This window comes from Miscanthus floridulus, chromosome 3 (assembly GCF_019320115.1).
Source record: "Miscanthus floridulus cultivar M001 chromosome 3, ASM1932011v1, whole genome shotgun sequence".
In the NCBI taxonomy this organism is placed as follows: Eukaryota; Viridiplantae; Streptophyta; class Magnoliopsida; order Poales; family Poaceae; genus Miscanthus; species Miscanthus floridulus.
The window spans coordinates 142,199,532-142,221,430 of record NC_089582.1 but is presented as its reverse complement, the minus strand read 5'-3'; the positions used below and the strand labels follow the sequence as shown (position 1 = coordinate 142,221,430).

General features: G+C 45.7%; 4 protein-coding genes and 1 non-coding gene across 9 annotated transcripts; 3 read left to right on the top strand and 2 right to left on the bottom strand.

Moving 5' to 3' along the window:
- Positions 1 to 239: 239 nt before the first annotated feature.
- Positions 240 to 3,221, bottom strand: LOC136547304 (anaphase-promoting complex subunit 13). Its single transcript, XM_066539261.1, has 4 exons — positions 2,995 to 3,221; positions 2,842 to 2,904; positions 1,149 to 1,235; positions 240 to 466 (listed from the first exon to the last, which is right to left on the bottom strand). The coding sequence occupies exons 1-3, from the start codon at positions 3,086 to 3,088 to the stop codon at positions 1,174 to 1,176; spliced, it is 219 nt and encodes a 72-aa protein (XP_066395358.1). The 5' UTR covers positions 3,089 to 3,221; the 3' UTR covers positions 240 to 466; positions 1,149 to 1,173.
- A 1,747-nt stretch (positions 3,222 to 4,968) lies between these two features.
- Positions 4,969 to 6,972, top strand: LOC136547303 (uncharacterized). The gene is given in 2 exon segments (XM_066539260.1): positions 4,969 to 5,179; positions 5,181 to 6,972. Coding segments are annotated over 2 exon segments (1,743 nt in total). The 5' UTR covers positions 4,969 to 5,074; the 3' UTR covers positions 6,819 to 6,972.
- Positions 6,973 to 8,367: 1,395 nt separating this feature from the next.
- Positions 8,368 to 12,481, top strand: LOC136547302 (DEAD-box ATP-dependent RNA helicase 36-like). Its single transcript, XM_066539259.1, has 6 exons — positions 8,368 to 9,623; positions 10,367 to 10,698; positions 11,126 to 11,329; positions 11,423 to 11,504; positions 11,850 to 11,948; positions 12,066 to 12,481. The coding sequence occupies exons 1-6, from the start codon at positions 8,958 to 8,960 to the stop codon at positions 12,186 to 12,188; spliced, it is 1,506 nt and encodes a 501-aa protein (XP_066395356.1). The 5' UTR covers positions 8,368 to 8,957; the 3' UTR covers positions 12,189 to 12,481.
- Positions 12,482 to 13,226: 745 nt separating this feature from the next.
- Positions 13,227 to 13,346, top strand: LOC136547834 (U5 spliceosomal RNA). The gene has a single exon (XR_010781782.1). It is a non-coding gene; the product is annotated as a U5 spliceosomal RNA (small nuclear RNA).
- Positions 13,347 to 13,744: 398 nt separating this feature from the next.
- Positions 13,745 to 17,337, bottom strand: LOC136542660 (IQ domain-containing protein IQM2-like). Of its 5 annotated transcripts, XM_066535190.1 has the most exons (9): positions 16,216 to 17,330; positions 15,970 to 16,084; positions 15,793 to 15,858; positions 15,623 to 15,711; positions 15,436 to 15,523; positions 15,196 to 15,342; positions 15,004 to 15,096; positions 14,794 to 14,895; positions 13,749 to 14,706 (listed from the first exon to the last, which is right to left on the bottom strand). In XM_066535190.1, the coding sequence occupies exons 1-9, from the start codon at positions 16,653 to 16,655 to the stop codon at positions 13,963 to 13,965; spliced, it is 1,884 nt and encodes a 627-aa protein (XP_066391287.1). In that variant the 5' UTR covers positions 16,656 to 17,330; the 3' UTR covers positions 13,749 to 13,962. The 5 variants fall into 5 exon arrangements, with proteins under 5 accessions (XP_066391288.1, XP_066391283.1, XP_066391286.1 ...); XM_066535189.1 differs by having other exon boundaries at positions 13,747 to 14,706; positions 15,196 to 15,523; positions 16,216 to 17,334; XM_066535188.1 differs by having other exon boundaries at positions 13,748 to 14,706; positions 14,794 to 15,096; positions 16,216 to 17,333.
- Between the last annotated feature and the right edge of the window lie 4,562 nt (positions 17,338 to 21,899).

The following is a 21,899-nucleotide window of genomic DNA, read 5'->3' as shown; positions in this document are numbered from 1 at the left end:
CAATGTACAACTACAACTAGCAGTGCAACATGTGGCAGATGTAAGTACAAATTAAGCATGTGACTACACAGGACCCATCCAAGTAGAACAAGAAGTTAGCAACCACAGGTTGGAAACTTGGAATGCGAGTACCGAAACATTCTCTTCATGCTAGATTAACAAACACTAGCAATCAAACACGAGCCTCAAAAGGTTATGGAGGACATTCAGCAGTAGGTTATCACAAGGTGGCCATCATGTGCAAACAATCTAGAGCACTTGCATAGACAAACTGAAGTCATCGTTACCACAGATTTATAACAGGCTACACAAGGTTCAAATCCATCATGGGGGGAATATCTGGAACACTTGCATAAACCATATTGTAAACTAAGTTCAGACAAACATTCGGGCAGCACGGCGCAGAAAGCACAATGTACTACACAGCTCCTAAACCCTTAGCATTGAATCTTCAGCTCTAGAGGCACTGCAAGTCATACCGAATTAAAAGGATTAATTAGCACACCTGCTCAAATGCAACATGGACAGATAAACCTCTGCGGATGACAATTTTTTTCAGAGAGCTTGTCATACTTTATTACAATATAAAAAGCTGCTGAATTCAAATTTTACTGGTTTTGCTATGATTCTTGCATTTTAATACGTACAAAACACAATATAAACTGCTGCTGAATTCAAAATTTACTGGTTTTTGCTATGATTTCTGCATTTTAATACATGCAAAATAGTAACAGTATTCAATTTGGCTTCCATTGTGACCATTCCCAATGTCATCTGATTGCCATTAAACTTGCAAAAAACATTAAATTACAGACAAGCATGAATTCATGTGTCACATATCAACCTTTGACTCTTCACAAATTTCAGAACAGATTATTTATATCTTTCACATATGATAGCCTGATAGCCTTCAATTCTTCTAAAGCAATTATAGTTTTGGACTTTTGCTTAAACAAAAGCAGAATGTATCTTCTGGAAAAATCAACTTTATTAGATATAAACACACATATAAAATGCACCACACCCCCAACTGGTCATCAAACATGTAAAATCACAATAATTGTCTAATGAGACGACTTTAGGGTGTACCCTAAATGAGTGTAATCTTCATTGTTTCAGGCCAAAGTCAAGGTATGAGTAATTATTACCTTGTAGAATGTAGAGCATGAAACATCAGAGATTTTCCAAGGCAAAATCACGCCATACATCCCCTTGTGCTGGTTGGCTTTCCTGATCTGTTAGGTATTTAGAGCATCATGTAAAAAAAATCCAGTATCTGAGCCCATGGTCGTGAAATAGTACAGCATTTACTTGAATGTTGCCTTAATAGTGCTAAACATTTTAAAATATATGTCTCAGCGATGTACTGCCAGCAGTTTACCAGTGCCAAACAATTTATACTTTTTAAGCATGAATTTCTCGAACCCCCAAATTTGACAGTACGTAAACTTCAGGGAGATATTTTTTTCTCGAGGAAAGTAAAATATATTTGAATTTGCAGAGGAATGTCTCCGCCCCAACCCACCCCACACAGCACCACCACCAAACCCCACCCCAGCTTATTTGTTAGAAGTACGACAACAACAGAACACTTCGCCAGCTCCACCCCCTTAACAAAACTTGGGCTCAATTTACTCCCCACACTATTTCAATAGGTCCAATGTACCTCCTAATGAGATTTGTCCTTTTGTTTCTCTGCATACAAGTTGAGTTTCACGTTCAAATTTCATGGGGTGATAGAGGACAAAAATGCTCATCGTTATTTTTCATGAAATTTTGTATCCCTAATGTTATTTTAGTATTAGATGCTCTTAACTTATGAAAAATAATGATTAAACATTCTAATGTGCTTTTCAGTATATGATATGATGTCGTCTGTCACCCCACAAAATTTGAACTTTAAACTTAACTTGTATGCAGACAAGCAAGAAAGATACATCTCATTTGGTGGTAGATTGTAACGACTGAAATAGTTTAGATAAGTAAATTGATCAGGAAGTTTATTAAGGGGTAAGGTAGACAAACTTGATTGTTGGGGGCTATAAAATGGACTTCTTATTGAAACAAGTCATGTGAATCAGCATGATAATGGAAGTCATAAACGCCAACAAGTGATAAGTCTTGAAACAAGCACTTGACTACATTAATAGTTTGCTAGACAGCATATACGCTATAGTACTAGCCATGCATAATATATGGTTTTATTTTGCTTCAGGAAAACTCCTAAGTAGGAAGGACATACAAGATATAGCACAGTGCATAAACTGCAGCCAATTTGGTAAATGGGAGCCGTAAATAGCATCGCTCACCAAACACATCCTACAAAATCAGTTCAAGTCATACAGTAAGGCACTAATTTATCATGCTCAATTGTTACTTGATTTTCATTTTCATATGACTACATGAATAGTTAGATATTCTTCAATATCTTTATAGGTGGATGTTCTCCAACATTCAGGCAAAATAGATCTAAAAGGAACTATGTTGGAATTATCGATTTCCATGTGATATAGTTCGTATTGGCAGTTTAATCAGAGGGGAATCTAATTGTCTATCTCGACGGGGAATGCTGATAGTTCCTTGCATTTTGTTCACTAGGCACTAATTTCTTAATCTAATTTGCAGTCTAGCCAACAGAAGGTTTAACCACGCATTACGCATAATCCCATTTAACCTAAGCCCAACGATCATCTCTAGTCCGCATTAGGCAACTCACTACACGCATCCGGAGGTTTCTTCTCGGTTATCATCAAACGCAGATCAGAACCGGAACGCATTGCCACTCTTCGACTAGGCAAGAAAGGAAGGGATGGGTAAAGGGGGCAGGCGCAGCGAGCGTACTGGCGGGCGCTGGATCCTCGGCGTCCTCAGTCTTGACTGCCATGGCCGGTGGCACGGGGATGTCTGTAAAACCAGACAGGGTGAGCCGACAGATCCGTTGGGGAGTAAGCGATTAGGCCGCCGGCGCAAGGAAGGGGAAGGGAGGGGACGCACCGTCGGCGGGGAGGGTGTCGCGCATCCACTGCTCGTCGACGACGTCGATGAGGATGCCTAGGCTCAGGCCCAGCTCCTGCTCCAGCCCGCTCATCTCCTCCTGAACCTCCTCTTCCCCGGGCACGCTCTGCTCCTGGAGTCTCGAGTCGAATCGAGCTCTCGCCGAGTCCTCAGCAAAGGGCAATGGCGGCTCGAAGTGCTCTCGATAGCTCTTTCCGTTTTTCGGTGTCGAGGAGTAAATAAATGGGCTACTTTTGTGCCAGCCCATGGTATGTTTGGGCTATATATTTGGGTCTTCTGGGCCGGCATCATCCTGTCTTACATTACAACCACGGCGTGCCTGATGTGATGGGCTATCTTGTTTCTTTGTACAATCTCTCTTCCACTCAAAAAAAAGTAGTACCTCTGTCTTTCTCTCAGAAAAAAATGTACCTCTCTTTTTTCTCAAAAAAAAAAATGAATCGTTTGAAAAATTAGTTCACGACCGATTTTTCAGATTCATTTGAAAATCAGGGAAGACGAATGGAAAGCCTTTAAAGGATTGCCCCAGAATATTTTGAATCGTTTGAAAAATTATTTTTGGAAGCTCTGAAGCCATTCAAGTTTTCCTCGAATTGAATGCTCCTAATTTCAACCTCGCTCTAGTAATTTGTTTGGTTCTTAACTAAAGTGTCATCTTAACTAAGGACAAGCTAACTAGATAAAATTAGAAACATACTAGAATTTGTTGTTTTCATGACAAGAAAAACTATTCAAACATTTTTCATTATCTGGCCCTTAGATCTTTATCATGGGTTTATGTTTGTTATCTATAAAAGAAAGAAGATAAACAGATAGAACGACATATAAGAGGTGTGAAAGTGAGATATAAAAAAAATACTGCTTTTAATATTAGATATACAGATAAGGGTTCAGGTTTACCTTAGAGCATCTCTGACAGACTGTTTAAATCATCCACGATACTGGAAATTTGCAAAATAAAGAATTATGGTTGCTCCACCAGATTACTCATTTTATTCCTAATTCCTAAAGTGTTTAAGTAATTACTCAAAATCCATCCCTCTCTTCCTCAAATAAAGGAGGTCCATCATATCCTCTATCCACTTTAGAGGTAATGCTAGTCTGTCGAGAGAGAAAGAAAAAGTTGCACTACTACAAACAATAGGAGATCACCTATATATATTTTTAGGAGATGTAAGTAATTTGATGGAATCTTAGCGATTGCTCTTATGGGCTAGTATATGCTACTCCCTTCATTACAAATTATAAGATGTTTTTAGCATTTTTCATACATAGCTTTTGTTATATACTAAGATATACATTATATTTATAAATATATAGTAAAAACATTGCATTTTAAAAAGTTAAAACATCTTACAAAATAGCATCTGCTATCACCCGGTGAATAATCACAACTCACAAGTGCACAACAAATACAATAACGGAAATAAAATATATTAGCACGGAGTATGTCCAAAATCAACCGAGCTACCTAACGTAGTGATGAAGCATCAAAGAGTACACCAAGTGCACTCAGCAGTAGACTCACCCGCTCACAAACTTTCGTTTTCGGACACAGCACACGGAGACGGGAGATGTTGTAGCGTGGGTGCGCGATCTTTCTTTCCCAGGTAAGGACCAGTTTGGTTCAGGACTAAGACTATAGTAGGCTAAAAGAGGACTAAAAAATAGACTAAATAATATATTTGGTTTCAGGGACTAAAAAAAATTAAATAGCTGAATAAAAATTAAAATATCATTCTTTTTTCTTTCGACGGGGTGAGGGAGGAGAGAGATAGAGGGATAAAGACCGTAAAGTTGGTTCATTAGTTCTAAAAAGTCTCTCTCAAAAAATTAGTGGACTGGACACTAAAAAAATATCTGTAGTAGTTTCCCTGTTTGGTTAAAAGAAACTATAGGAACTTAAAAAAAAAAGTCTTTAGTCTCTGGTGTACTCCGCGCGGCGCCGACACAACAAACACAAACACAGAAGGCAGGCAGGGGCAGCAGCGCCCACCTGGCCACCTCCCAGTCTCCTCTCCAAATCTCACCGCCGCTCCTTCCCAGTCCCAGATCCAGGATGTCCTCCTCCGACACGGACGACGCCCCCGACGGCGGCGAGGACTCGCCCCTCTTCCGCCGCAGCGGGGGGCCCTCCTCCTCCGGCGGCGCCGTCGCTGACGTCCCCCGTCTCGCAGTCGCTCATCAAGGCGGCGAGCAACGTGTGCTTCTCCCTCTTCGTGCTCGCCGTGCTCGTCGTCACCGTCGTCGCCGTCACCTACCAGCCGCCGGACCCCTGGTTCCAGTCCTCCGCCGCCATCACCACCTCGCTCTCCCGCGTCCTCCCCAACTCCACCTTCCTCGTCCCCGACGACTCGCTCCTCCCCACCGGCGAGGACTTCAACTCCTCCGCCGCCGTCCCGGCCCCGGCGCGGGATGACGACGACGCGGCCGCGGCCGTCAGCGCCGCCTCCGCCGCGGCCGCGGGCAACAGGACCTGCGACCCGGACGCGCCGCTCAACTGCTCCGACCCGCGCGTCCTCGCCGCCGTCAAGGCGTTCAACGCCAGGGCCTTCTTCCGCAAGTCCATCGTGTTTCTCAGCTACGAGGCGCCGGTGCCCGGCCCCAAGCCCGGCCAGTGCGACGTCGCCTGGAGGTTCCGGAACCGCCGGGAGAAGTCGTGGCGCCGCTACAGGGACTACCGCCGGTTCAGCCTCACCTCGGGCGATGGCTGCGCTCTTGACATCGTCAGCGTCGGCAAGTTCCGGTCGGGGACGAATGCAGCTCGCCGGCCGTATCCTAAGGGCCCAAAGAGGCCCCGTGTGTCGCCGCCGCCTGTGGATGCGGAGATCAATGACACAATCCCTGTCGTCGGATCAGAGGCAGAGTTCAAGAAGGGAAAGTACTTGTACTACATGAGAGGCGGTGATCACTGCAAGAGCATGAACCAGTTCATTTGGAGCTTCCTGTGTGGGCTCGGTGAAGCCAAGTTCCTCAACCGGACGTTCGTGATGGATCTGAATATCTGTTTGTCTGGGGCACACACGGTGGATGGGAAGGATGTGGATGGAAAAGATTTCCGGTACTATTTTGATTTTGAGCACTTGAAGGAGAGTGTGCCGGTGGTGGAGGAAGGGGACTTCCTGAAGGATTGGAAGCGGTGGGATAAGAAGAAGGGTCCAGGACGGATCACAGTGCGGAAGGTTCCATCGTACAAGGTAACACCGATGCAACTGAAGAGGGACAAGAGCAACATCATTTGGAGGCAGTTCAATGGTCAGGAGCCTGAGAATTACTGGTACCGAGTTTGTGAAGGGCGAGCTGCCAAAGTCATCCAAAGGCCCTGGTATGCTATTTGGAAGTCAAAGAGGCTGATGAACATTGTGACTGAGATTGCAGGTAGGATGGATTGGGATTATGATGGTTTGCATGTTGTCCGAGGGTGGAAGGCGCAGAACAAGCAAATGTATCCAAACCTGGATTCTGACACATCGCCTGATGCACTCGTTGATAAGGTGACCAAGCTTGTTAAGCCATGGAGAAATCTCTACATTGCAACTAATGAGCCGTTCTATAACTACTTCGACAAGCTTAGGTCACACTTCCATGTCCATTTGCTTGATGATTACAAGGAGCTCTGGTCAAACACTAGTGAATGGTACAATGAGACAACAACGCTTAGTCGGGGTAAGCCGGTGCCATTTGATGCATACATGAGGGTGATTGTGGACACTGAGGTATTTTACAGATCGAAGGCACAAGTTGAGACATTCAACAACTTGACAAGGGATTGCAAAGATGGAATCAATACATGCAACTTGTGACACATGAGTTCACGTTTTGATTATTTATTGGTGTTTATATACTCTTCCAGTGGCTGGCACATCAGAATTCAGTGGAACTCATCCAGGGTTTGTCTTTTGGCATACCATTGTAATGTATTTCTTGTCATGGAATGTTTAATTGGTTTCATGTTTATCTGAGTTGTGTGCCCTCCATTCTTTTTGTTTTGTTTTGGTAGTTTATGTACTACTCTTCCAGTTCCAGAGTACAAACGTCCAAAAATGTGTACTTCGTGGGCAGTTTGCAACATCTCTGCTCTATGTACCCCACTAAATTAGGGGAGCGCTATAGCTTCATAACTTATCTGTTTTCATGACTCATGAGTCACATGCATTTTGCCAGAATATTTGAAGTAGGAAATGAATTTGTCAGTAAACTTATATTACACTAGAGCAAAGTAAAGATATAATATACTGTGGCCATCAAACTATGAAATTACTTTATATGCTCGACCTGTGTGATCTATAACATACTTGCCTTCATCATGGTCATGAGGAATTGCTGTTGACCAGGGCTAAGCATTCAAGTTCATGCTGTGTGCAGGCAATAGAGCACAAGGGACAGAACCATAAGTCCATACAGAATTTTGGGTATAGCTTTTGTTGGGTGACTGGTGACATCATCCACCTATGCAGGTTATTTAATGGTAAACCACAGAAATCAGATTTCACAGTTAGTTTAAAGGAAAGCTATCAATCAAATGCCATCAGGCATTGTTTTACATCTTCAGTCTAAACTTCACTATCATAGGAGAAGGTAGGTAGTAGAAATCCTTCACAATGATAGCGCACCAATTGTTAGATCAGCTGTGATTGTCAACGTGTTATCATCTCTTGGAGCAGCTGCAGTGCAACTACATTTCACATGGTAGTTTTTCTAGGCTGTTGCTTCAATAGAAAAGAGTAAACTCTGGTCACTAAATTTACCAGAGGATGTTTTTGGATTACTGCCTGATGTAAGTTTTGAATAATAATGATGATGGTTGTTAACTTGCTACTGTGATTGAATTGTGTATGCCATTTTGCTTGGTTCTAGTGTCGATATATACATCCTGAGGGTTCTCTGAAATTTAGGTGGGGTTTTGCTACAGAAGTTGATGTAATATAATAAAGTGAAGAAGGAAATTCAGGCAGAACATACAGAGTTCTTTCTTAACAGGCTTTTGTAAAAGCACAGTATGAACAAAGGCAGAATATTCATACGCTGATATTTAACACTGTTACCTGTTCCCATGTCTAGAATCAACATGTAATTGGTCAGAAGCACTTAGGGAGGGAGTGTTTGGTTCCCATGGACTAAAGTATTTTAGACTAAAATATGTATTTTAGTTGGACTAAATAGTCATACACTTAGACCAAAAGTGGACTAAAATCATTTAGTCCTTTAGTCCACAAAACTAGACTAAAATGGACTAAAAGGTGTTGGGAACACACATGTCTCTTATTTATTGCCATCTCTTTCTACTAACCAAACACTACTTTAGTCCACTTTTAATTCATAGATTAAAGTGAACTAAAACTTTTAGTCCATGGACTAGAGAACAAAAAAGGGCCTTACTTATGCAGCTGGTGTGAGTAAATAAGGTTATTTGGACAGGTGATGACTGATGTGGATGGTATGGTACATCAGTACCCTAGTGCAGCGCTGCACTTGTCCAGAACAATCATCATCGGGAGTCAAAACACTTTGCATACCTCAGCGGTCGCGGCTTCTTGGGCTAGTGGGCTTCTAGTTACGTGGGCTGCGTAACACCCTCAGGACCAAGCTTAAGCACAGGCAGCGGCCCGACTCAGCTCGGCCTCTCCAATCCTCCGCCTCCTTCCCCTCCTGGCACCCGCCACCGCCATCTCTCCGCGCCGCCGGCCTAAAACTAAACCTAGCCAGCCATCTTCCCCGCCCGAACCTTCCGACGCCGGCCGCTTCCTATCTCAACCACTCACCGCTTCTCCTGGTCTTTCTTCACGCCGATTTCGTGGCGCAGCTACTCGTGCTCATCACCTACGTCTCCAGCGCTTCCGCTCTCCGCCGCCACTTCCGTCGCTCGGTTACCGTTGACTGCTGCTGCGGCTAGCTGAGTGTTAACTGAATTCTAGGGATAGTTAGCACCGCGCGCCCACGGCATGGAGGTCGACGGCGAGGCACAGCCTTTCCGCCTATTCTCCAAGAGGGGAAAGTCCAAACCCAAGCTCAAGCTCGAGCCCGAGGTCCAGCCCCAGCCGGAACCGGAACCCCCAAGCCCTGACGCCCCCGCCGCCGCCGAGGCCGACCACCCCCCGTCTCCCACCATCGTGACCGAGACCAGCCAGGCTGACGACGCCGAGGCCGCGGCCGGCGCGGCGCCGGCGACCTTCGCTGACCTCGGCCTGTCGCAGTGGCTGGTGGACGCGTGCGACGCCCTGGGCATGCGGCGCCCCACGGCGGTGCAGCGCCGGTGCATTCCGCGCTCGCTCGCGGGGGAGGACGTGCTGGGGATTGCCGAGACGGGGAGCGGCAAGACGGCCGCGTTCGCGCTGCCCATCCTGCACCGCCTCGGGGAGGACCCCTATGGCGTGGCCGCTCTCGCGCTCGCCCCCACGCGCGAGCTCGCGGCGCAGCTCGCCGAGCAGTTCCGCGCGCTCGGGGCGCCGCTCGGCCTCAGGTGCCTCGCGGCCATCGGAGGCTTCGACTCGCTCGCGCAGGCCAAGGGGCTCTCGCGCCGCCCCCACGTCGTCGTCGCCACCCCAGGCCGCATTGCCACGCTCGTCAAAGACGATCCTGACCTTGCCAAAGTATTCGCCCGCACCAAGGTTGGCATGCGATTTCCCTTTTAGCATCAACACACATACGTTATTGTTGCTGCAGATGCCTTTGTGCACTTCTCTTCTCTGCTTAAAATGTATGTTGTGGTTTCCTGTCAATGTATAAGGGCATATTGCTATTGCAACCTATGTTGTACTCAAACGAAACCTAGTCTTCTTTCTTCACTTATATTCCTAGTGAATTATGTGTATCCAAACTAGAAAATGTAGTTGACATGTTCTATTGCAACATGATGATCAAACCTTTGTCTGCTTGTATAGAAGCAGGGCATCCTGCTTTATTTGTTTTAGTAGTTAATTGATAAATCGATCTTTCTCTGAGTTTCCTTAGAGATAAAAGTCAGTAGCTTAAATTTGTTTATACGCCCCAAGGCACACTGTTTTGGGTACATGTATATGTTCTTGGAGGAGATTTAAGACCTTGGTTGTGTATCTGAAGGCCTAATATTGTTCAGTGATACTATCAAAGTAAATATGTTATCAGTGCATATTCCAGGATTTGTGCAAATTATGCATACTATTGTTTATGATAGGAAGAGGCAAATTCAATCTTTCATCCCATTTTCTTGAGGTTGTGTGGTTTATTGTTCAGTGTTAGTGCCAGAGAGGGATATCCCTTTGAGTGATCTATGTTTTTATTGTACTAACACATAAACTGTACCCTAAGAAATGTTCCATTACCATATTTTGCTAGTTCTGGACCACTGAAATGGCTACCTTTTGTATCACAGTTTCTTGTGTTGGACGAGGCGGATAGAGTTCTAGATGTTAATTTTGAAGAGGAACTTCGTGTCATATTTGGCTGTTTACCAAAGAAGCGGCAAACCTTTTTGTTTTCAGCAACAATGTCAGACAATCTGAGATCTTTGCTTGAACTTTCCGGCAACAAATCATACTTTTTTGAAGCATATGAAGGGTTCAAGACAGTAGAAACCTTAAAGCAGCAATACATTCATGTTCCTCCTGAGGGAAAAGAGCTCCATCTTTGGTATCTTTTGTCAGTTATGAAGGGAAAAAAGGAAGACCCTATCCGTTCAGCCATTGTATTTGTCTCAACTTGCAAGTATGGTCTCCTAAGTCCCTAAACATGAGTTTCCAGGAAATATGCTCTCCCACACAATAACTAGTCATTGCTAATGTTGTAGAATCAGAATCATCCTGGTTGTGTGTCTCATTATTTAGTTATTATTATGTGCTAGAAACTAATATATATTCTGTCGCCATTTCTTTTAATTCTTTATTCTTTAAAAGTTTAAAAGAAATACCCATTGCTTTTCTTCTTTTTGAGGTTGTTGTTGCAAACTTTAGTGAGGCTTCTATGGCATTTTCTACTAGGGTGTTCCTATAGCCAAAGTTGCATTGGATTATGTTTTAGGTAGGTGATTTGTGTGGAGTGTTATCTTCTTTCCTCCCAAAAATGTAAGACATTATTCATTTTAAAGCTTGATGCCTTCACCTCATTTACCTGAATTGCTTCCATTCTTTTGCAGAGTCTGCCAATATTTAGATCTGCTGCTGGAAGAACTTGGTTACCCTGCTGTTGCTTTGAACTCTCACAAGTCTCAGGCACAGCGGCTCTTAGCACTTAACCGGTTTAAATCTGGTCAGGTTCCTGTATTGCTTGCCACTGATGTGGGCAGTCGTGGGTTGGATATCCAAACAGTTGATCTAGTTATCAACTATGTCATGCCAATGTGTGTTTATACTATGCAATATATTATAATTATTTGTCAACACTTTTCTTTTGAACTTTGTCATTTTAAAGTTTTTGTTTTTACTTGTTGTAGGTCTCCACGTGATTACATTCACCGGGTTGGACGAACTGCAAGAGCTTCGAGGGGAGGGCTTGCTATAAGCTTTGTTACACAGGTTTGCTGAATTCTATCATTTTAAAGAAAACCCTAGCTTAATTTTATGTTGATGTTATTTACATATAAAATTACTTAACAAGAAGGTTGGTTGAACAATACCTATAGAAGAAATAGTTCTAGTTGCCTAAAGTGAGTATTATGTAACAAAAGCTGTAGGCTACCTGTTAATGAGTTGTACCTCTCCCCTCTAGTGCTAGCATGACGAGTGATCAATTTCAGAAATTTAAATGAAGCAGCATACTCATGATTTTCTTGGAACAGTGCTTCAGTTTTTGCCTTTGCATCATGTCTGACAACTGCCTGTCTTTTTGGAACTTGCGGACCTATCTGGTTGTGTTTGCAGAAGGATATATGTCTTTTACATGAGATAGAAGATGTTGTGGGGAAGCAGTTGGAGGCCTACGAGTGCATTGATAAAGAAGTTACTAAAGATATTACAAAGGTTTGACTTCTTGAGTTGTTTTTTCTGTTTGATTTGAAATAACCAGCTGGTTTTGCAATCTGACCAGCCCCTGCCCAAACTATTCGTATCCATCTCAACTATATGCAAACATAACAGGTGTTCAAAGCAACACGTCTCGCGAAGATGAGGATGAGGGACGAGGGACATGATGAGAAAGTAGAAGCCAGAAAAGAGCAGAAGAAAAGAGATCGGGCAAGAAAGAGGAAACATGAAGACTGAAACCAATGAAGGACTACTGACGGTTCATTGTTGATGGCCGCTGTGCCCGATCTAAAACGTGAGAGGCAGTTGCTTGTTCAGTCAGCGAGTAGCTGTAACCTCGAGGAGTCGATGGTGACTTGTTCTAGTGAGCCCATCCAGTCGACTCTTCTCAGTTTTGCCGGAGAAGATTATCGTTGTGCTGTGGATGTATAAATTTAGGGGGTGGCTCTAGCTTGGCAGATGTGCCACTGAAATCATGACGTGCACTCGTGTCGCGGCAGTAATGAACGAAACTTCACCATTATTTGTCAGTACTTCTGTCCACAAGGAATATAATTCTCGCCTTTTTGACAAGTAATTAATTACTTCCTTCATTCTAAATTATAAGACGTTTTGATTTTTTTAATACATTAATTTTACTATGTATCCAGACATAAGTGTATATGTAGATACATAGCAAAATGTATGTATCTAGAAATCCTAAAACGTCTTATAATTTGGAATAGAGGAAGTACTCTCCAATTTGGTCAAATATATCATCTATATTATAACCAAACGATATACTCTGAAAAATACATTTCATGAAGAATCTAATGACACTTGTTTTTGATATTATAACTATGAATATTTTTTATTAGTAAGAGGCGAAAGTCTAAACCTAGGGTTATCTTTTCAAAATATCAATAGTATTTATTATAAAAATTATTTGGCCGAGGAAAAAACTATTAGCGTGTCATTGACTTCACATATTTGGTTTGGCTCCAACCAGGGAAGCTGTTCTCTTTTTTTTCGCGGGAGAGCTACGTCGACAGTGGCCAGTGGGAAAGCCCTAGCGCAGGTGGGCTTAAAACTGATATCATTGCTGGGCTAGGGCCGAGGTGAGCTTTCGTGGAGAGGCGCGTGGGCTGTAGCTTTGTAGCACTGGAAAGCACAGAAGAAGGGAAGCGGAGCTGCTGGCTGGCTTGTTGCCGTTTAGCACCACCTCACTAGCTGAAGTGGGACGAGCCTGGGCGCCGGGTATATGAGAGGGCGGGTGGCAGCCGAAAGAAATCACGCAGCTGCGTGGTGAGCACAAAGCGAACTATTCTTTCGCCTTTTACTAAAGAATACCGTGTGCACGCCACAAATAGCAGCATACGCTAATTTTTGGAGGGTGCTTTCTCATTTTGAGAGGGCCCCAACAATGCCAAATTAAATTTTATATATAATTAAGTTGTTTTATCAAAATAAAAATATTAAAATTATTTTATAGTAATCCTTTGGTAGCCAGTCTTTTCTTAAATAAAATTAAACTAACGAGTGCTTTCCCTGCAGTAGTAGATGGGATTGGTTTTCATACAAAGTCCCAACAATGGCATTAATTTTTTATAATGTAATCAAGTTCTTATCCTGTTGTAGCAGATAGGATTCATTTGTGCAAGGTCACTTTTTAAAATTAATGTAATATAGTGTTTGCATGGTCAATCACTTACTGTACATCTTGCAGGCATTTGTACTTGTACACCAAAATCAGATGAACACCACTGCACAAAGTTTCAGAGTAAGGCACTATCATTGGTTTAAGGCACTAGCATCGGATTAGAAGCTGCATTATTTCATCATCATAATCAGGATACCAAAAGAATGAAAGAATTCTGTATTGATTAGGTATTCACGCATGTGTAGCGCTCTACAAAGATCTACACGGGAAGCAATTTTTCACTCCCGTCTTATTCTTCTATGCACAAGAAAAGAAAGGGTCTCTCCAATCTCCATCCGTCGGTTGCTTTGCTGAATGGCTGATCCGATCCGATTAACCTCTCGCCATCAGGTGCGTCCGGAACGCCTCCCTCGGCGTCAGCGGCTCGCAGCGCGACCGTTGCGGCGACGCGAACCGTGACGACGCCGCCCTGCCGCATCCCCCCGGCGCCAGCAGCTCGCGGCGCCCTTTCGCCGCCACCGGGCTGCTGCACCGCTGCGGCGAGGCGAACCTGGACGACGCCGCCCTGCCGGCCCCGGCCCCGGCTGCGCCGGCGCCGGCGCCGCTTCGCGGCGACAGGTGCACCTGCTCCAGCGCCCGGAGCTGGAGCTCCGACGGGTAGTCCCGGACGCACACTATCCGGGGCCCCGCGCCCGTGGTCCACTTGAAGGACACCTGCTTCCCCAGCTGGTACGACTTGGTCTCCTTCTTCGAGCTGATCCTCTGCAGGATCTTCTCCCTCGGCACGGCCGTATTGTCGGCGGCGGCGGCGGCGTTGTTCTCCTCTTGACTATCTTCGGACAGGGCACGGTGGCCGGACGTTGAGGTCTCGGCGTCCTCGGTTGAATCTTGCCTCGTGACAGTTGCAGTGGGACTGAGACTCTTGCTTGTTTCTTCCTGCTGGGAGACTTCGTCAGGTGTGGTCGATTCAGTGGCTTCTTGAGGTGCCTGGCAAGGGTTGGTTTCTTGAGCTGCGGCCTGTTGATCTTGTTCAGGTTTGTCAGCAGCGGCGCAGCAGTCGGAGGGGATGCTTCTGAGCCTGCTCCAGAACTCCTCGTCGTCTTCATCTGGGCTCATCTGCGGCATTGACGTCGGAACAGTTTAGAATGCTGAATACAACAGGCAAAAATTTTGAAGCATGGCACATCTCTGAAGAGTGCTCACCTTGACATCAGTGAGGTCGACACTGTTGTCTTTGAGGAAGCTCTGGAATTCCTGGAAGTTCTCTTCAGTTGGGCGGTAGTGCCCGCTGTGTGGCCAAATAGCCTGTGAAAAAATGTCTGAATGTATCAGCGTTTCGTTATTATCTGGCAAACTTTGAATTGGATGGGAAACAATTGCATAATCACCACTAGATGTTAGGCAGATTTGTACCTTCAGGATGCCATCTTCGACAACTAGTCGACCGGCAGCAGATGTAGCTCCTCCAGCGAGGAAGCTCGAATGCTGAAATGTGCCCTTTTTCTTCTGCAATTGGGATTCATGGACAGTCTTAGTTACATGATGAGATGGTGATCCAAGAAGCTACTTTGTGTTATTGGCAGCACCAAGGCGGCTGAAAATTACCTGTCCAACATACAGATTCTTGGATGTGCTTAGAACAAAGATCCACTTGGCATCTCTTGGTCCACCGGATGTGTCGAGGATTTGCCTGCTCTTCTTGAACATAAACTTGCCATCCTCAATCACAACCTCATACTCTTCTCTTTCTTTCTGCACAAATACAGATTGGATCATTATTTTCTGATTTTTTTTCAGCAGGCAGTCTCTCGAGATACCATCTCCAAATAATTTGTGTAGGCTTACCGGACCAAGGTACTTGATGCACTGGCTCAGAAGCTTCAACCGAGGACACCGCTCAAGATTGATTTCCTTGCCTTCTCCAACGTCCAGCCTGAACAAGGCAAGCACAAGAAAGTCAGATTTTCAATAGCTGATGAAATATCTAGAAGAAGATAAAAATGTCATGTTCAGTTCAGATAAGGACACTAACCAGTAGAAGAATGGCTCCTTGCTCTCGCACCTCAGCCAGCAGTCGTAGTAATAGTGAAGGTTATGACCGTACCGGTGGCGCGGGTCAATCTGTTCGTCAAATTTCAGAGTTTCAGATGAGCACATGCTTCACATGGCGCCTAACTGACAGCAATATATCTAAATACTCACAGCTTCGAGCCAGTGTTGCAGCGCAAGTTTCTGGGCCTTCTCATCCTTGGACAACCCTTTGCCAACCTGAATTTGGTGTGATTTGCGAATGCCGTTAGTAATAATCTCATATCGGAAGAACTGGGAATGCTGAGAGAAGACAGCTTTTGGACAGGCTGGAGATGATGCGAACCGAACCTTGGCAGCTCTGGTTCTTGCCCTCGCCCACTTGGACACCGCCGATTCCTGCCTCTCGATGTCAAAGAATGAGACGGAGCTCCTCCTGAGCAGCGCGAAGTCCAGCAGCTCCCACCTGCAGGAATCGCATCGATCGAGACGCACGGGTCAGCGTCTAGCAAGCACACGAACGCGGCGCAATGCGGACGCGGATTCTGGAAGAAGAGGCAGAAGAAGTATTATGTGTAGGAAGGGCGGCGCACGCACCAGCTCTGCTCGACGACGACGGCGCAGTCGGCGAGGCGGCGGCGCGTGCGGAAGCTCTTGTACACCTTCTGCACCGTCACGGCGGCCGCCTCGTGCTTGGGGCTCTCCGGCGCGGCCGCGGCCGCGGCGTCGGCGAACCTGGTCCGCGCGAGCTCCCTTGGCATGACCGGCTGCACGGGCGCCACGGTGGCGCGCGGCGACGTGGCGGGGATCTTGGTGGCGTCCACCTGCAGGCGCGCGCTGGGGCTCTGCTGCTCCCGCCTGATCAGGCTGCCGAGCGAGCGCTCGAACCGAAGCTTCCCGGAGCCCGCCAGCGACGGCTTGAGCGCCGTCGGCTCCAAGCCGGCATTGCCGCCGCCGCCGCACCCCGGCGCCGGAAGGGCAGCTCCCGCCGGCATGTCCTCCTCCTCCTCCACGGGGCATGAGAAGAGCCCGCCCATCGCGACGATGCCGCTGCTGCGCTGCCCAACTCCTTCCTTCGTCCCGCGGCAGCCGGCAGGTGCTTGTGAAACTGGTTGGTGCGTGGTTGACTCTGATCAGCTGCTGAAGATCAGAGGCTCAGAGGACAGTGGGGGATGATTCAAGTCCGCGCTAACTACCTGAGGTGGCAGCTCGAGGCTGTGGCCATATATAGCGCTGGCGGAGCGGAGGTGGGGGCGGGCCTCGGATGCGGAAAAGCGCGGTTCCACGTGTTCCAGGGAGGGAGAGAGATGGCAACGCCACTCGGATTTCCAGAGGTGCGACTTGCGAGGCGATGCGGCGAGAGCGAGAGGTGCTGCCTGGCCCTGACCTGTCCTGGTCAGTTGCCAGAGAAGCTAGCTACTACCGTGTATGGATGGATGGATTCACGGGCGGTGACGGTGAGGTCGCTCGCTTTGCTCGGTCGTCTCGTCTCGTCGGGCAAACGCACGGTCGGGTACATATACGTACTGCAGCACTTGCACTACGAGTATGCCGCAGCTCCCTCGGTGGTCACTGGCCGGTGACCTTTTTAGTGGAATGGCACTCCGAACAGAGAGACCAGCGATATTTTTTCTTTATCTAGGTTAGATTTTTTTTTTTTTGCTTTTGAGAATCACGCTGGAGTGTTGATTAGATATTTGAAAATTGTATAGTTACATGATTTTCAGGAAGTGTCGTCGTAATAATTATTTATGCTAATGTATGGGTTATTAGAAACTAGAAAATGGTACCTCTCAAAAAAAACTAGAAAATGGTGCAGAGTATTTCAGAGACCCCATTCGGTGCTCAAGTTGACAAAAAAGTTCTGCGAATGTGCTTTTAAAAAAAATTGGTTGAGTATCGTGTATGCCGGGGTAATAAATGAATAAACCAAATTTTGCAAACTGTTCCAAAAACTAAATAAACCAAAAATATGAAGTGAGCTTAGCTGGTTGGAATTCTGGCGGTGGAACCTGTACTCTGAGGTTCAAGTTCTTGACTTAGTCTTTGTATCCTTTTGTATTTATTATTTTATAATTTAACGGCGTTGTTATTTCAATGGTAGATGGCCTGTTAACCGCTTATGGTGACTTATGTACTTGGCTCAATCTTTCGAAGATGTTCATAGGACCATACGAACTGACCTCGTTGGATTTTTCATAGTGGAACTTGACCACTTGAGTTCAAATTCCCGACTGAGTGATTGTATTTTTCTCTATTTATTATTTTAGGATCTAAAGATGTTTTTTTTAAGGGTAGACGGAGTTGTTCGTCTAACAATGCCGGTAGTTTTCTCTATTTATTATTTTAGGATTTAAAGATGTTTTTCTTTAATGATAGGCGGCGTGTTTGTCAACTATGACTTCGTTAATTCCAAATTTTGCTGGCTCACGCGCATTTTGAAAATGCTCATAGGACCATAAGCGTAGAGTGTGTATACATATATGCATCTACGTGTGTACGTGATAGAAAATAACAAAATGAAATCAGTTGAATCGGGGTTAAGGGGGTCAGTTTCATTGCTGGGTGTTTTTTCCGCCCATATATCCTCAGGATTTGACGGTGGGTCAGTGGAGTCCCAATCCATCCCAAAGTAGTAATAATTCCGTCGAAAGCTGGAGCCCTGCCTTCGCTAAAAGTTTCCTACACGCGGAAACATGTACAGGTCTAGGAGTTTCACATACATAGCAGCACATTTTGCATGCATGCAGCAACCAGTCCTTCCCCCAAAACGAGTGTCTGGCCGGTGAGTAGCGCTGGCATATATGTACATGACTTTTTCACCGAGCGAGGCAAATAAGTAGTATTATCGTTATATATTATTATTATCGTTAGGTGACTGACCAGGTGCGTCCACCTGACCCGACTGACGACCGAGGCTCGTTCGCGTGTCCTTAAACTGATCTGTACTTCGTTTTTTATTTAGAACAGTAGTTTTTCTCTGATAAATTCTTCTAAGTTTCTCTAAATTCCTCCGAGCAAACGGGCCCGAGTAAAACGTAACTACCCGTCTCCATCAATTTTTTTTTTGTTCAAGTTCAGTTCGACAGGGATATGTGTCGAGCGCGGTAGAATAGAACAGCTAGCAGGAGCCGTGGAGGGAATCTCGAGTGACGCCCGCGGATGTGTACGTTGGAATGGAATCGAGTCCATGCATGATTCGGGGCCGGCGAGGGGCGTCCCGCGGTCAGCAGCCAGTCTGGCCGAGACGGACGTCACCGCGCGGTCCGTGTCTGATGCCTACGGCCGCGCTTCCCTTCCTTTCCAGAGCCCCCCTCGGCCGCTCGGCCGCTCTGCTCTGTTCCCCCGGTCACCCGCCGCACCGGCACCGCTAAATTTGACTTGGCGACAGGGATGTGCCCTCGGCTCGACCCCTCTTCGATGCAGTAGTAGTCAACACCCGCCCGGATTCGCCGCCTTCTCCTTGTTTCCCTCGACGCGTGCCGACTGCCGTGTGCCCCCGTGTCGAGACGCGACCGCGACCGCGCGTCCGTTCGCGTTTCCATTTCGCCCAGAAAACCGCTGGTCGGCGCCGTAGCCCGTGCTCTCTCGCTCTGCCCCTGATCGCCTCCTTTTTTTTGCCGGCAAAAAAAACTACCGTATTGCCGCGTGTGAGCCGGCTGGCGGACCGGGTGACCTCCTCTCTCTCTTTTCTCCCACACACACACACAGGTCGGTGACCTCGATCGTTTAGCTTTCAACTAATATAAACGCCCAAAAAAAAGCGAAGCGATGGGCCACTTTTCAGCTAATACGATGAACAAACTGGTAGCCAGCCCGTGGTTTTAACCAAACGAGTTTTCGAATGCTAATGAGTAATGATCATGCATGCATGTGTGTGATAGGGAATTGAAGACCTGACTGGCTTAGCTGACTGGTATTACTCCCGGAGCACTGGTGCATGCGTGAACTGATGAACATATATAAACGACGCCGATCGAATTCAGACAGATGCTGCTGCTGCGCCATCGTCCTAGCTAGCTAGGCCATCAAGTCATCAAACCGACGTCAGGCAGCAGCTAGCGAATTATTGATGATGAGCATGGGTCGCCAGGTGGGTCGGTACAGGCACGTACAGCGGTACAGGCCGGCCGGGGTAAGAAAGTTCATTACTCATTAGGGCCAGCTTGCAGCCGTGACGATGCAATCAGCGCTCTTAATTGAGGTAGATATATGCAGGCCCGTTCCATTTAATCCCATCCATCATGGACTATTCATGGCGCTCGTGCGCGTGTGTGTGTGTAGAGCTCGCTAATGAATGTGTCGCACGCGCAAACTCCGTACTAGAGCTCTCCTCTGGAACAGCTAGCTGTACAGCAGATCGATCGAGTGCAAAACCAGTACTGTGCCTGAGAATGTACGTACGTGCGTACGTATAGTAGGTGCACACAGTCCGTATATATATCCTGTATCCAAGTACGTACATGAGTTTGTATATATACTGGTTATTAAGTTACGTGCACCAACCAATTCAATCTAAAAAGTTAAGCTGACGAGAGGGTAATTCACTTGTATTCTAACACTTCCCTCCTCAGACCTCATACGTGGAATAAGAGCGAGCAACAATTATTTTATTTAATTGCGCTAGTCAGGATTCGAACTCAAGATCTTTGACTTTGGTACCATGCATCGATCAGTTTAATCCAAAAGCTTGAGCTGATCGAGAGAACCGAGCAATTTACTTATATTTCACTAGTACGAAAAATCGAGGGTACGGTACGGTAGTGAAAGATGAAACGCGACGTCCAGACGATAGATGGAACAAATAATGGAGGCCATATACATGCCATGCAGGCATCTGCATGCATGCAACTAGCAGTCTACCAGTGCCATGGTGTCCCCCGGCCGCGCAACAGAGTTGCCGGCCATCCGCGACGCCGCGCAACCGCTCCGACCCCGGAACCAGGGACACGCTGCATCTGCGAGCATATGCATGCAGCCATATGCCCGGACCGGCCGGATCATCTCAACGACGGCAGAGACGACGACGTCCACCAGGAGACGCAACCGAGAAATCACGCCGCCGATCGGAAGAGATTGTATATATATTATTCTCTCCGCCGATCCATTGGCACATAACGGAGGAGGGGGTACGATCGGACGAAAAAACTAGTACGCTTTTGTTGCAAATAATGGCAGCAAAGAGTACGTCAGTACGTGGCAATTATCGGTCTGACGAACTAGTAAGCGGTCGAGAGCTGCCTTGCTTCTGCAAGCAATGCACTTTGCTAGCGGCAGGGCCGGAGGAGCGCATCGTCGTCTATTCGTCACTAGCTGCGCACCGACGATAATGCATGCGTTGCATTGCATGGCTGTGCTTCGTTGACGTTCGTGCGATGATTAGGTCGATCAGGGTATTATCTGTAGGATGACGATGCATGTGAGCGAGCGAGAGTTTGTTTAGTGGCGCTCATGGGCCATGCGCGGCGCGGGGATATGATGTGTGCCTGCACCGCGAGACGGGGACAGTAACCGTACTGGGGAATCGTACAGCTGGATCTTTCGGTTCCAGACAGAAAAATATTCAGACACGAAGCTTCCATGGAAGCTTCCGGCATATATTAGTACTTGCAGTACCTTTAATTTCTCTGTCCGAATGGACGGAAATCATGTATACTCTCTCGTTTTCAAAGCATTCTATCTAGGGATAAATCAATTTTAAGAGTTGTCTTAAGTTAAACTTTTATAAAAATACAATGATATTTGTGACACCAAATAAACAAATTATATATGAAAATATATTTATAGTATATCTAATGATATTAATTTAATTGGTGTCATAAATCTAGCTTGATGCTCTTTCCTATAAATTCCTGTTAAACTTTAAAATATTTGACTTAGAACAACTCTACGAATTGATTTATTCGAGTACAGAGGGAGTAAGTCATTTTAAGTTCCTCCAACATAAAAATAGATTTGATTAATTTATATAAATTACATATTACACAAGATAAATATGCTATTAAGGCATATTTCATGGTAGATTTAATAAACCTAATTCTATAATGTATATATATGTTGGTGTATTTTTCTATACATATGATTAGATTTACATAGATTTAACTAGGACAAAAATAAAATGACCTATATTTTAGAATGGAAAGACTAATTAGTTAAGAAGCTACAGAAAAAAAATTGTTAGATGCATGTGTCCAAATGGGAGAAAAAATATAGACACAAAACGAAATATACTTACTATGTCAATGCTGACTAAATACAAGTAGTGAAACAATTTTGGGAAG

Excerpts from the sequence above, each read along its gene's own strand:
- LOC136547304 (XM_066539261.1), bottom strand. The coding sequence starts at position 3,088 with ATGAGCGGGCTGGAGCAGGAGCTGGGCCTGAGCCTAGGCATCCTCATC. Across the intron at positions 2,905-2,994 it reads CGACACCCTCCCCGCCGACG|ACATCCCCGTGCCACCGGCC; the intron begins GTGCGTCCCCTC and ends CTGGTTTTACAG. Across the intron at positions 1,236-2,841 it reads CGAGGATCCAGCGCCCGCCA|ATCAGGAAAGCCAACCAGCA; the intron begins GTACGCTCGCTG and ends AATACCTAACAG.
- LOC136542660 (XM_066535186.1), bottom strand. The coding sequence starts at position 16,655 with ATGGGCGGGCTCTTCTCATGCCCCGTGGAGGAGGAGGAGGACATGCCG. Across the intron at positions 15,859-15,969 it reads CAAGAACCAGAGCTGCCAAG|GTTGGCAAAGGGTTGTCCAA; the intron begins GTTCGGTTCGCA and ends CACCAAATTCAG. Across the intron at positions 15,712-15,792 it reads TGCAACACTGGCTCGAAGCT|ATTGACCCGCGCCACCGGTA; the intron begins GTGAGTATTTAG and ends TTTGACGAACAG.
- LOC136547302 (XM_066539259.1), top strand. The coding sequence starts at position 8,958 with ATGGAGGTCGACGGCGAGGCACAGCCTTTCCGCCTATTCTCCAAGAGG. Across the intron at positions 11,505-11,849 it reads CTATAAGCTTTGTTACACAG|AAGGATATATGTCTTTTACA; the intron begins GTTTGCTGAATT and ends TTGTGTTTGCAG. Across the intron at positions 11,949-12,065 it reads TTACTAAAGATATTACAAAG|GTGTTCAAAGCAACACGTCT; the intron begins GTTTGACTTCTT and ends CAAACATAACAG.